The 13,569-nt window shown below is 52.7% G+C and overlaps 1 protein-coding gene across 4 annotated transcripts in view; it reads left to right on the forward strand.

Moving 5' to 3' along the window:
- The first annotated feature begins 5,177 nt into the window (after window positions 1-5,177).
- The window catches only part of PHF2 (PHD finger protein 2), a 40,893-nt gene continuing 32,501 nt past the window's right edge, over window positions 5,178-13,569 (forward strand). For 3 of the 4 annotated variants that reach the window (XM_015569649.1, XM_006754440.2, XM_015569663.1), the window contains exons 1-2: window positions 5,178-5,322; window positions 10,333-10,447. In XM_015569649.1, the coding sequence (XP_015425135.1) occupies window positions 5,193-5,322; window positions 10,333-10,447 (245 nt within the window). In that variant the 5' untranslated portion in view covers window positions 5,178-5,192. Of the gene's footprint in view, window positions 5,323-5,494; window positions 5,715-10,332; window positions 10,448-13,569 lie in introns of those variants that run through there. The other variant, XM_015569653.1, reaches the window with a different exon arrangement.

Here is a 13,569-nt window from a genome sequence, read left to right on the forward strand (position 1 = left end):
GTGACCTGTGCTCTCAGCTGCTGCCCACCACCCAGAGTGGCCAGGGCCTCCCACCAGGGGCGCTGGGGCTGGGCGGCCTGGGCCGGCTCCCGAAGTGCCTGTATTCAGGAGGCTGCAGCCCAGGGGCCGCTCAGTGACCTGGCTGTGTCTCTTTGCTGAGGTGTCAGAGCCGTTGGCGTTGCAGTTGCTCTGTTTTGAAAGTTATATCTTGGTGGCTTTTGTCCTCTTCCATCCTCTCTTGTAGCCCTGCAACACCCCTCCCAGCTCCTGGTCTTCTCCCCTTGGCACTGAGTAACTGCCTGGGCTCGGCGCCTTCTCCTTCCCTCTGTCTCTCTCTGATCCCCCTCCTCCCCTCTTCCTCCACATCCTCTTCCTGTCCCCTCTGTGTCCACAGTTGTGCTCACCTGGCTCCTACCCTCAGCTCTCGGAGCCACCTAGCCCTCAGTCTCGGTGGGCCCATCCTGGGTCTGGACTGCCTGATGCAGAGTGGCGATTTCGGGGACTCAAGCAGCAGGGCCTGGCCGTGTCCAGGGCCTGGCTCTTAGCCAGCTGGTCCCTCGACCTCCATATGTAGCTGGACCGTCAGGAGGTAACTGGAGCGTGAAGTGGGCTCTAGCGCCTGCTTCCCAGGAGGTAGTGCCCACCTTCCTTCCAGGATCCCGGTGCTGCGAGGGCGTCCTTTTCCCTCCTTGGCCCATCCAGGTCCTCACCGAGCCTTTGCCCACGCAGTCCCTAGGGATGCACTCCCCCTGGGCAGGGAGACCTGGCCTCCTTGCTGCAGACACAGGAGTTCGAGCAGGCCAGGCAGTGTGGAGACCTCCTGTCCAGGGAGGAGCCCTCCAGACCAGTGCGAGCCAGCTGCTTGGGCCTAGGCCAGTGATGGCGAACCTTTTGAGCTCGGCGTGCCAGCATTTTGAAAAACCCTAACTTAACTCTGGTGCTGTGTCACATATAGAAATTTTTTGATATTTGCAACCATAGTAAAACAAAGACTTATATTTTTGATATTTATTTTATATATTTAAATGCCATTTAACAAAGAAAAATCAACCAAAAAAATGAGTTCGCGTGTCCCCTCTGACACGTGCCATAGGTTCGCCATCACTGGCAGAGGCGGCCCTGGCCAGGTTCCTGCAGAGGCGTGGTGTGGGCGTCCACCCACAGGCATGTGCGTGTTGGGGACTTTCTTCTCACTGATGCTCTTTCAGCACTTGACCGCTGTGCTTCGTGAGCGAGGACAGCCGTGGTCAGACACTGAGGGTGTGGGCCGGAGGGACGGGCTCCTGAGGCAGCGTCTGCTCCTGGCTCCAGTGCAGGGAAAGTGCTGCGGACTTTCCTGTAGCTCTTGTTCTCCTCTCATGGTTTTGGGTACTTTTTCTAGATAATTTCTTAAGGGCCACTCAGAAAGCCTTCACTTTGGGATAATAAAATAAACGAGCAGTTTCCGTGAATGGCCTGCCCGGCGAGAATAGAGCTGACCGTGACGAGGTCAAGCCCTCACCGCGCTTGACCTGTTCAGGAACTCACACTGAACAGTGGGGTCCCTGGACCCTCGAGACCCCCGGGCAGGAGCTAGGGCTGTCCCCTCTGCACACAGCACAGACAGTGAGCAAGTTCCAGGGCCTTAGTTAGCACGCCAGGCCATCCTTGTCACGGTGCAGGCACAGGCAGTTAGGGCTGCGAGGTGAGTCCTGGGGGCGTTGCTGGATTCCCATTAGAGGCGGGGCCAGCCCGCCTGTGGTCATTCCCCTGGTGGGCAGCCTTGGCTGCAGCCTTGGCCCCTGCTTATGGCCCAGCCCCTGAGTGTCTCTTTCAGGTGAGGGGCGGCTCCAAGGCGTTTGGGGCAGAACGGGGGATCGACCATCCACATCTCTTACTTTTCTCTTCAGTCCCAGGCTGCCATCCCACTGAGGTGAGACCTGCACCCTCATTGGTTGGTAGTTGAAGAAGGAGCCCCAGGGGAAGGGGTGGCGACATGCACATGGTCATGACACCTGGGCCTCAGCGTCCTACCTGTCACATGGGATGCCCCCTCTACCTTCCAGAGTACAATGGGGCTTCAGGGACATGTGGGACCAGCAGCCATGTGTGGGGACCTGTCCTGGTGACCAGGGCTGAGGACCACCCACTGGGGGGTTATATTTTAAGGTGTTGATAGCCTTCCTTTTGACTGACCTAGAACTCAACCCCCATGCCGCCTTCGGGTGAGGGTGGTGCATAGAGGCCTGCTGGCAGAGTCTGTGCTCTCCCTGTAGGCCCCAGGGCTCCTGTGGCTGGGACAGACAAGGGTACGTGATAGTCATGGGTGTGTGTGGTCTCTGCTGGGTTGGAGCAGACGCATCGGGGAGGTGGGCTGTCCTAAGTGTCTGTCTGCTTTAGGAACTGCCAGTGAGAAGAAGCCTGTAGCCACTGTCAGGTATGAACTCGAGATAGGGACCCAGGTGTGGCTGCAGCGTGTAGACTTGGGGTGTGGACCTGAGATGTGGAGGTGGGGTGTGGACAGGGGGTGTGGATTTAGGGATGATCTGGGTTATGAACTCAGGATGTGGACCTGAAATGTAGACTCAGGATTGGATACAGGATGTGGATGTGGGATGTGAACTCAAGGTGTAGACCTGGGGCGTGTACAAGGGCGTGGATTTTAGCTGGATGTGGGTGTGGGGTGTGGAGTCTGTGTCCAGTCTCTCGATCCGGCTGATCCCAACCAGATGCAGGACTCTGCTCTGCCCCTGGCTCTGGCCCGTGGGCCTTGGTGGATGTGGGCTGTGGGAGCTGATGGCATGTGCAGCCATCTCCATCCCCGTGATCACTTGTATCAAGAGGCCACCCGATGAATGAGCAGAGGCCGGCCGGCCCAGGTCGATGCTGTGGAGACAGACCAGCACTGCAGTGGTGGCTGTGGTTGCCCTCCTCACTGTGCCTTCGCCAACATGGGGTGTCACCAGTGTGATGTATTTGGTTGTGGCAGTTTGTGAGGTGAACATCATGTGGTGTGATTGCGATGCGCCTTCCGCGGGTTTGTGAGGGCGCCTGTCTACACGGTAGCTGGGTGCCTATTCTGTTCTGGCTCTGCCCTGTCTTCTGTGGGAGAGGCCCTTCGTTCCTGGAGGAAGGGTAGAAACACTTGGCTGTGTTTGTTGTTAATGTTTATGTTTTGGCCTTGAAACTTTGTTTTCATGATGTGGAGCGCTTTCAATCCATCAATATTCTCTTTGATTTCCTCTCCCATTTTTGTATGTTTGTTTAGAAAGTTACCTGTATGGTGAGCGCAAACACGTCCTCACGGCCTGCTTCCCTGTCGGCTCTTCTGACCGTTGTGCTTTATTTCAGTGTATGTTCTGAGACGAAGAGTGGACTTAATGTTTTCAAAAACAGGTGCCAAGATTTCTGGGCTGCAGGGTCTGTCCGCAGAGCTGTGGGATTGTGGCCTTGGTCCCTGCGTGGGCCTTGTCTGCTGGGTGCTGGCCCAGTGCCTGGGGCAAGGGACTGTCCCACTGAATAGTGAGGAAGCCTTTGGGTCTAGGCAGACGTCTAACCTCTCGTGCCTCGGTTTCCCCATTGTACAATAGGGCTAGTAGCACCCCCCCCCCCCCCGCCCCCGGTGTTGCAGTAATCACTCCCGCTGCAGAGTGAGCGGTCAGCCAGCATTAGCAATGACGGGTTTGTGGTGGTGATAGGACGGTGTCCCTCTCACAAGGCCAGGTTCTTTTTCTTTTTTATTGACATAAAATTCACACAGCATACAATCAGCCATTTAAAGTGAACGTTTCAGCATGTTTCAGAGTGTTGTGCAACCATCTTCTCTAGCTGGTTCCAAAACATTTCATCCCACTAAACAGTCACTTCCTTTTCCCCTGTACCCGCTTCCCCCAGTACCACCAGCCAGTCTTCAGTCTAATATAATTGGGATCCTATAATATGTGGCCTTTTATGTCTGGCTTTTTTCACTCAACATAATTTTTTTGAGGTTCTTCATGTTGTAGCACGTGTCAGCCCTCTACTCCCTGTTAAGGTTGAATAATACTCCATGGTATAGATACACCACAATTTGTTTACCCATTTACCGGTCAATGGACTTGGGTTGCTCCCATCTTTCAGTTATTGTGACTAATGCTACTGTGAACGCTTGTGTAAAAGGATTTGATACCGGTCTCAGTTCTTTTGGGTATATACCTGGAAGTGGAATTGCTGGGTCATATGGTAATCCTATCTTTAACTTTTTTGAGGAACCACCATACTGTTTCCATAGAAACCACACCATTTTACATTTGTAAGAGGGTTATAACTTCTCCATATCCTTGCCACACTTGTTAGTTTCCCATTTTTTCTCTTTTTAAAATTGCAACTGTCCTAGTGGGCATGTGGTGGTCTGTCATGGTTTTGATTTGCATGTCAGAGGCATGCAGATGACTAAGGATGTTGAGCATTATTCGTGACCTTGTTGGCCATTTGTATTTCATTTTGGGGGAAATGTCTGTTCAAGTCCTTTGCTTCTTTTTAGTTGTTTTGTGGTTGAGTTATAAATTCTTTATATATTCTGAATGTAGACCCTTATCAAATGTATGATTTGAAAAGATTCTCTCCCATTCTGTATGTTGTCTTTTCACTTTCTTGATAGTGTCCTTTAATGCACACACATTTTTAATTCTGATGGCATCCAGTTTATTTTTGTTGTTGTTGCTTGTGCTTTTGGCATCATATCTAGGAATCCAAGGCTCTGGAGATTTACCTCCATGTTTTCTTCTGAGAGTATTACAGTTTTAGCTTTTATATTTAGGTGATTAATCCATTTTCAGTTAACGTCTTTATATGGAGTAAGATAGGAGTTCAGCTTCATTCTTTTGCTAGCCTGCTGTCCCAGTGCTGCCCCTGGGAGATTGATGGCGGTCCCCCATGGTGTCCAAAGGGACCTTGCTGATGGCTCTGAGCTGCCCCAGTGAAGTGCCTCCCTTAGCCTCCCTGAGCTCTGTGGTGACAGGGCAGTGACAGCTTTCATGGAGGGAGGCCTGCTGGCCCACCTGGTCCCTCCCCTATCCTGGTCATGCATTGGCGAGGCCTTCCTTGTACCTCCTTCCTTCCTCCTTGACCCCTGACTTGTCCCCACAACACTCTGCCCCATCTGTGCACACACTGCCCTGGACCCTCCCAAGAGGTGAGCAAGAGTTGCCCGGATGCTTTGCAGGGAAGCGCTCATGGAACTGTTGACCGCCAGTGACGTCTGTTTCCTGCATTTCAGCTGTGTTGGCGTAGAAGAGGAGGAGGCCCCAGACATCGACATATACCACTGCCCGAACTGTGAGAAAACCCATGGGAAGTCTACTTGTAAGTACAGCGCCATGCGCCTCACCTTGGATCTGATGGACTCCTGACCTGGCTTGCTGGGGTAACACTCTCTGGGTGGCCACACCCTGGTGCTTGGGGACACCCTGGCCTCCTTTTCCAACCCGTACAGCTCCTCCTGATCGGCTCCTGCACTCACAGCCGATGTGCAGAGATTCCATCTGCTCTCAAAGGCCTCGGGGGGTGGGTGGGGGGGTACAGACTCCAGCACCTGCAGGGGCCAAGTTCGTCTGAGACAGGGACATGCTGCAGGTCTGTCCCAGGGGTTGTGCAGCCCAGCCCTGCCCAGCTGACCTCCACCTTGATGGGGTCTTGAAAGTTGCATCATGGGAATCTGCTCTACTTCCCTTCTCCATCCCTGCAGGGAATCTTAGGTGATTTCCTTTCCCAGACTGCCTGCTGTTTGCCTATCCCAGCTGTTTGATCCCTGCCTTCCTCTGGTCCCTTCGGGGTGTGGCAGTTCCTTTGGGAGCTCCCCAGGGTGCAGGCTCGTCCGAGTGACTCCAGGGTGCCCATGTCCTGGCTGAAAGGCAAGTCCCGAGGCTAACCTCTCTGGGGAATGAGATGCTGTGGTCTACAGGGACCACTGGAGGGCCAGCCTGGAAATGAGGCAGATGGCACGGGGTGTGAACGTGGCCTCTGGCTTCCAGCCTGGGCAGGGCTGCTCACAGAAGGTACAGGCTGGTGGCAGATCACAGCCCTGCTGTCCCGAAGCAGGGATGTTTGCAGTTTCTAACCTCCCCTCGCACCCTGAGGACTTGGCAGCACTGGTGTCTGCTCTCATTACCTCATCCTTTTCAGCAGATATACAGGAGGTGACTACCATTCCATGGGCCAGCTGGTGGCATTTCTGGCACCTCTTGAGCCATTGGGAAGGCTCAGGGCCTAGGAAAGATGAATAGGGTGGGGACACGGGGCAGGAGAGGGTGTACCATGTGATCATGGGAACGGAGCCAGGGACAAAGAAGGGCTGGATCAGAAATCCCTACTGACCCCCAGCAGAGCCCAGTGCCCTGGGGAGGCACAGTCTTAGGGGGCTTAGGGAGGGTGGGGCCACATCTGTGTGGTTTGTGAACTGTTGCATGAACTGGGGGCACTGGGATTGGGCTATAGCAGGGTTGGAGGTGGGTGTTGGTGTGCACAGCAGTGCAATTTCTCCAACGCCCCTGCGTGTCCCAGAAGCACCCTTCCCTGAGGGTCAGCTTGCCTGCTGCCGGAGCTCTATGCCTGCCTCACCAGCCCTTGTTCCTGTGCTCCTGGGTCTGGTCCCCAGCTGCCTGTTATTGCCGCTGGCACCCTTTCCTGGGACTTCCATCCAGGCACCCTCAGAGCATGCTGGGACAGCAGCCTGGTGGGACCCAGCAGCCCCTGCCTGCTTGTGCATATGTGCATATGTGTCTGGAGGGTATATGTATGTGTGTGCATGTATATGAGTGAATGTGTGTGCATGAGTATTTGCATGTTTATGCAAATATGCATATATGCTGTCCCTGTCTGCTGTTATTGGTGGCCATATGCTATCAGGGACAAAGGTTCTAGCGCCTTCCACTAGCATGCACTCCAGATTGGCAATCACTCTTCATTTGAACTGAGTCCATGCTCTCTCTGTGACGCACAGGTTGGTGTTTGCCACACCAACTCAGTCACACCCTTCCACAGCGAGGCCCCTTGGGGACAAGATGCTCCTTCATGTCACTGTGTTTCCAGGGGAGCCCCCAAACCTGTGGGCTGCGCTGCAGGCCCTCTTGGGCCCAGGCCTGCCTCCTTCCCTTCCCTGAGTGGGCTTTGCAGCAGGCATGACAAGGTGAGGAGGGAGAGCCCACAGGTAGATGTGGTGCAGGGCCCAGTGGTCCCATGGGAACCCAGCAAGGAGTCCCCACTGGCAGTTGACACGAAGTCTCATGCAAAGCAGGTGGCATATCCTCAAAGTGGCTCTGACCCCGTTTTGTCTCTTTAGCTCTGTGACTGCTTAAGAGGTTACTTCACTCACTGTCTTCTCACTTTGATCCTCTGAGGATCCTGTCATGCCCAACGAGGTGGGGTGCGGCCCCCACACTCCAGGTGCCCCACTCAGCTGCTGTCTCCAGGGTGTGCATTGCCAGAGAGGGGTGCTGGGGTGCCACAGGTCGGAGGACTCTCAGTCTCGGGGAGCTTGGCAGAACTCGGTCATGTCTTGCAACTCTGTCCCTGGCTGTTGTCCCAGCCCTCCTGCTCCAGCCACAGCCTCAGCGGGCAGTCTCTCCGTGAGGTGGCGAGCTGCTGGTCCTGAGGGAGGGACTGGCCGGTCAGCACCTGCTTTTCAGACCCAGCTTCTGGGGACACATGGAGGTGCTGCTTCTTCCTCCTTCTGTCCACCGCACCTCGGTCACTTTGCCCCATGTTCCCTCCCACCCCCAAGACTCAGGTTTCCCATGTGGCCTCCTGGGATGAGGCACTCAGTGCCAGGCAGTGTGCATCCCTGTGCTCTGCGTACCCTCCTAGGGGAGACCTTGGCATGGCTCCAGCCTCGAGCTCTTCTCTGAGGTGGGGCTGCCCTGGGGCCACACTGCCTCACAGAGGGAGGGGCAGGGGCAGGTGCTAACTCAGCATCCTCAGGCCCTGCTGGGAAGACAGTGGCTGGGAACATGGGGAACACTCCCGGAGGGACTCTAATGGCCTCCCCTCCTCAGCACCTTCCTTCCCCTCCTGCCCCTTCCCACCAGCCCCACACAGCACTAGGATCGCTGTCTCCTGTCAGCCTGCCTCTGCTCTCTGCACTGCCATGGCTGCCAGTATATGCCCTGGGCTTCCCTTCTCATCCCACCTCAGATCCCTGAATGTACTGGACCCCTCATAGGTGGGGACCCCGTAGATCTAGGCTCATCTCCCACTGCAGGCATCCCGCACCCCCTCCGGTTGGTGTGGACAGCCCAGGTCCAGGAGGCTGGGCACACTGAGTTCCACGCTGCTCCTTCCTTTCCTCGGGCCGTTTGAGGGGGAGCGCCTTGTAAACTCTAAAGCCTGCGCACCCTGGGTGTCCCAGGTCACTTCCTGGTGCAGCTGCAGGCTCAGCAGAAAGGACAATAATGCTCAGTCTGTTTTCAGAGTCAGAGTTACCTGGGCTGTGACTGGGGCGGTGTCCCAGGGCTTGTTTTGCCATGGCGCCTGTCCCAGGCCCTGGGCTCTTTAGGAAGCTGGTGTGACCCCAGGCTATCTGTCACTTTGGTGACCCCTGTGCAGAGCTGAGCTGCTCAGCATGTGCTTGCAAACTTCTTGGGAGATCAGATCTCAGATGGGGTAGCCAAAGGGCAGTGGGGAGTTTTCCGTGGCCCAGGTATTGCCCAGCTCTGGTGGGCATCGAGGGGCTGGAGTGTGCTGAGCCCTTCCTGTCTGAAGTTCATCCCCCGTCCCAGAGGCTCTGGACAGAGGGACACACTGGGGCACATGGGGAAGAGCTTGTGCATCTGGAACAGGTGCTGAGTTTGCCTGTGGACCGAGCAGCTGAGAGAAAGGGGCCTAAGGGTGTGCCCTGCAGAGCTCCCCAGAGTACGCATGGTGCTGAATATCACTCCCTTATTACATGTCACAAGGAGCCCAGGAGGCCGGGACTAGTATCTCTCTATTAAAGATAAGACACAGAGATGCCCAGTAACTTGCCCAAGGTCACACAGCAATAAGATGGCAGGGCAAGAAAGATTTGGGCGGGTGACTCTGAGCCCTTTGGACCTCCTGTCTATGCCTGGTGCTGCCTCTGGAAGTCACAGCTTAGATTCTGCCAGGTTTCCATAGCATCCACTCACATTTTGGCCATGAAGCAGGCATGCCATAATATCACCCGATGTTGGAGATAGTCTCCAACTTGACTTGATGGAGATGGGGAAGGGTTGGTGATTTGGGACGGAGGCCAGCTCAGCCTCCCAGCGCCTTCCCCTTTCTGCTTCAGGTAAGTCCTTCTCAGGGGCAGTCATTGTCACTGGGCTGTCCTCAGCTGCCTTTATGCCCACAAACTCTGGGACACAGGAGTCCCAGGGCTCATTGCTAAAGCTCCCTCCCATCCTCACCTGGGAAGGACAGGCACCCTGAGGACACTCCCATCAGTTCCTCATACCCAGCCTCATTTCTCCTGAGGGTCAACCTCTCTCAGACCCCCCAGCAGTTCTAAGGAGCAGGTCCTCCTCACTCACCGAGTTACCTGTGACTGCCTGAACCAGGGGCGGGGGCCACAAGGAAGTCACTTCCCTCCCTCGGCGCTCACAGTCCAGTACGGTGTGTGTGCATGCATGTGCATGTATGCATGTGTGAGTGCACATGTATGGTGCAAGTGTATCACAGTCCAACAAGGGTGTGTGCACACGCTTATGTGTAAAAAGTCCACGGTGTGTGCATCAGTGCCCCGGGAGCATGCATGAGGACAGAGCTGCCTGAGGGAGTGGGTAGGGTGACGTGGGCAGGGGTGGCTGTGCAGAAGTGTGTGAGGTGGGCACAGCCCGGGGCTAGAGAGGGCGGACAGCACAGCAGGTGGTGGCCGGCCTGCTCTTGTGTGTGAGCTGTGGGCTGCAGAGACAGGAAGGTCCCAACAGGGGGGTGACAGGGTCTGTGCTATTTGAAGACAAGTTTGGGGAGGGGGGGCTGTCCTGAAGGCTGACCTTGGTAGGACCTTCTCAGGAGATGCCTCTCACGACTGGGTGCTGAGTAGGGAGGGGTCCTGGGAGACCCCAGCTTCTGGGTGCCATCAACGGAGCTACAGGGTTGGGAGGTATGAAATGGAGTGGGCGTGGGTGTAGGACCAGAGGCTGGGGATGGTGAGGGCTCCTGACCATGTGATGACACAGGGTAATGGGGGTCTGGGAGGCTGGTGGGCCGGGCCCAGGGACCCTGAGGACTTGGCCTGAGGAGGGTTGAGCCTGGCTGCCTCGATTCCCTGGCTGCCCTTGTGGCTGGTCTCTGGAGGCGTGGCGAGGGGGATGCAGGCAGGGGCCTGTGCGGGGTGCTGACCCGCCGTGTCCCCTGCAGTGAAGAAGAAGCGGACCTGGCACAAACACAGCCTGGGCCAGACGCCTGACGTGAAACCCGTGCAGAACGGCAGCCAGCTCTTCATCAAGGAGTTACGGAGTCGGACCTTTCCCAGGTGGGCCGTCAGATCGCCCTGCCCCTGCTCACTTCCAGGCCCAACGCGCACCCCCTACAGGGGCCCAGGAGCAGAGGGCCTACCCCTCGGGCAGAGGATAGTTCCCTGAAACTCCAGGCCCCGGGCAGAGGCTGACCTCTCTCTCAGAACCTCCGGGCACAGTGTGGGAGGGAAGAGACCCATGTCCCCACTAGGCGTGTCCTCCCGTGGGGCATTCTGAGGGGAGAGCAGTGGGCCAGTGTCCAGCTAAGATCATTCTCAGATGTGGCAGGTCCTGGTCCCTGTCAGTAGGTACTCTTCTAGCCACCCTGTCCTCCACCCCCGTCCTGTGTGAGGGCAGTGGGCAGGGGCAGGGCTGTGGGAACGGCTTCTGTGGGAAAGGGGCTTGGTGACATAGGACCTGCTCAGAGCCATTTCTCAGCCTCCACCCTGGGCGACAGTGTTGTTAGACAATTATGCTTCTCTGTCACCCCATTCTCTTTTTCATGTGTGGTTTCTAATGAGAATCCAGTGCAGTTCTTCTCCTTGGTTCTCTATGGACAAGGCAGTTTTCTTCCTCTTGCTTCTTTTTTTCTTTTCTGGTTGTTTTCCCATTTATTGAGATATAATTCATATACCATACAGATCACCCATTTAAAGGGTACAATTCAGTTGTCTTGGGTACATTCACAGACATATGCACCACCGTCAATCAATTTTAGAACATTTCATCACCCAGAAGAAACCTGTAACTTGATCACTCCCATCCCTGCTCCCCCGCCCCGCCCTAAGCAACCACGAATCTGCCTTCTGCTGCTGTGGGTTTGCCTGTTGTGACATTTCATCTGAGTGGAATCATACAATAGGTGGCCGTCCGTGTCTGGCTTCTTCCACTCAGCGTAATAGCCTCAAGGTTCACCCACGTCATAGCGTGTACCAGCACTTCATTCCTTTTTCGTGGCAGAACAATATTCCCGTGTATGGACAGGCCACATTTTGTTTATTCACTCAGCAGTTGACAGACATCTGGGTTATTTCTGATTTGGGAGTACTGTGAATAATTCTGTTATAACAATCCTTTTTTGTGTTATAATCATTCTTGTACAAGTTTTTGTGTGGACATATGTTTTCATATTTTAGGAGTAACTCTATATTTGATTATTTGAGGAGCTTCCAGTATGTTTTCCATAATGGTTGCACCACTTTTCATTCCTATCAGCATATGAGGGTTCCAGTTTCTCCATGTCGTCACCAGCACTTTTCATGAAATGTTTTTTAATCTTCACCCGAGAACATGTTCTTTATGGATTTCAGAGAGAGGGAAGAGAAGCAAAAGAAACGAAAGAGAGAGAGCAACATTGATGTGACAGAGAAACTTTGATCAGTTGCCTCCCATATGCACCCCAACCACTGGGGACCGAACCTGCAATCTGGGCATGTGTCCTGACTGGGAATCGAAACCCCCCCACCTTCTGGTATACAGGACAATGCACTTTTTATTATCTGACTTTTGATTCTAATCATACTTGTAGGTAAGATTTTCTCTTGCTGTGGTTTTGATTTTCATTTCCCTAATCACTACTGATGTTGAGCATCTTTTCATGTGCGTTTTGGTCATTTGTATGTCTTCTTTGGAGAAATGTTAGTTCAGATCCTTTGCCCATTTAAATTATTTTTGTCTTTATGATTGAGCTCTAAGAGTTCTTATATAGTTTATATACAAGCCCCTTATCAGACATGTGATTTCCGAATACTTTATTCTATTTTGTGGGTTGACTTTTCATTTTTCTTGATGGTGTCCTTTGAAGCACAAACTTTTGTCATTTTGGTGAAGTCTCATTTTTCTACCTTTTCCTTTGTTGTTTGTGCTTTTATTGTCATATCTAAAAATCCTTTGCCAGATCCAAGGTCATGAGGATTTATCCCCATGTTTTTTAAGAGTTTCATAGTTTTAGGTCTTAGAGTTTGGTCTTTGATTTTCAGTTAATTTTTGCATATAGTGTGAGGTAAGGATCTAACTTCATTTTTCTTGTTTGCTTGCAGCTACCTATTTGTCCCTGCACTATTTATGGAAAAAGACAATTCTTTCACTATTCAGTGGTCTTGGCACATTTATCAAAAGTCTCTCAGCCATGGATGTGTGCACTTATTCCTGGAGACTTCATTCTATCCCACCGATCTCTGTTTATCCTTAGTCCAGTTTTCCACTGTCTTGATTGCTGTAGCTCTGTAGCTTTGCAGTAAGTTTTGAAATTGAGAAGTGTGAGTCCTCCAATTTTGTTTTTCTTTTTCAAGATTGTTGTGGTCATTTTGAGTCTCTTGCAGTTCCATATGAATTTTAGGATCAGCTTGTCAGTTTCTAGAAAGAGGTCATCAGAGACTCTGATATGGATTGTGTTGTATCCATAGACCAGTAGAATCAGAGTATTGCCATCTTAATAATTTTAGGTCTTCTGACCCCATGAATATGAGATATGTTTCCATCTATTGAGATCTTTTAAATTACTTTCAACAATATTTTATAGTTTTCAGAGTATAATTTTGCACTTCCTTTGTTAAATTTATTCCTAAATAATTTGTTCTTTTTAATACTCTTATAAGTGTGTTTACTTAATCTTATTTTCAGATTGTTCATTGTTACTATACTGAAATACAATTGATTTTTATATATTGATCTTAATCCTGCAACCTTAATGAACTAGTTTATTCATTCTAATTTTTTTTTAGTAGATCCTTGTGTTGTGTTTTTTGTTTTTTGTTGTTTTTGTTTTATACATAAGATCATATCATCTTTGAATAGATAGTTTTACTTCTTTCTTTTTCAGTCTGGTTTACTTTTATTTTTTTTTTTCTTGCCTATTTTCTTTGGCCAGGACCTCCAGAGGACCCCAGTATTCTCAGGGTGCCCCACTCCGGGCAGAGCCTCAGTTCCACAAGTGTGGGCCAGGTGGAAGAAGGGGGCCCCCACCTTTTGGCAGCCTTTGCCCAGGACTTAGCCTCAGCAACAGACAGCGGGAGGGATAAGAAAGGTGGACATCCTGCTCCTCGAGAGAGCCTGGGCCCGTGGGAGTGTCCGTTCAGCATTCCTGGTCCTTGGCTGCAGCCTGGAGTGGAGCCTGCTCCTCACTGAGCTGGGAAAGTGT

The sequence above is a fragment of the Myotis davidii genome, unplaced genomic scaffold (genome assembly GCF_000327345.1).
Source record: "Myotis davidii unplaced genomic scaffold, ASM32734v1 scaffold353, whole genome shotgun sequence".
Classification (NCBI taxonomy): Eukaryota; Metazoa; Chordata; class Mammalia; order Chiroptera; family Vespertilionidae; genus Myotis; species Myotis davidii.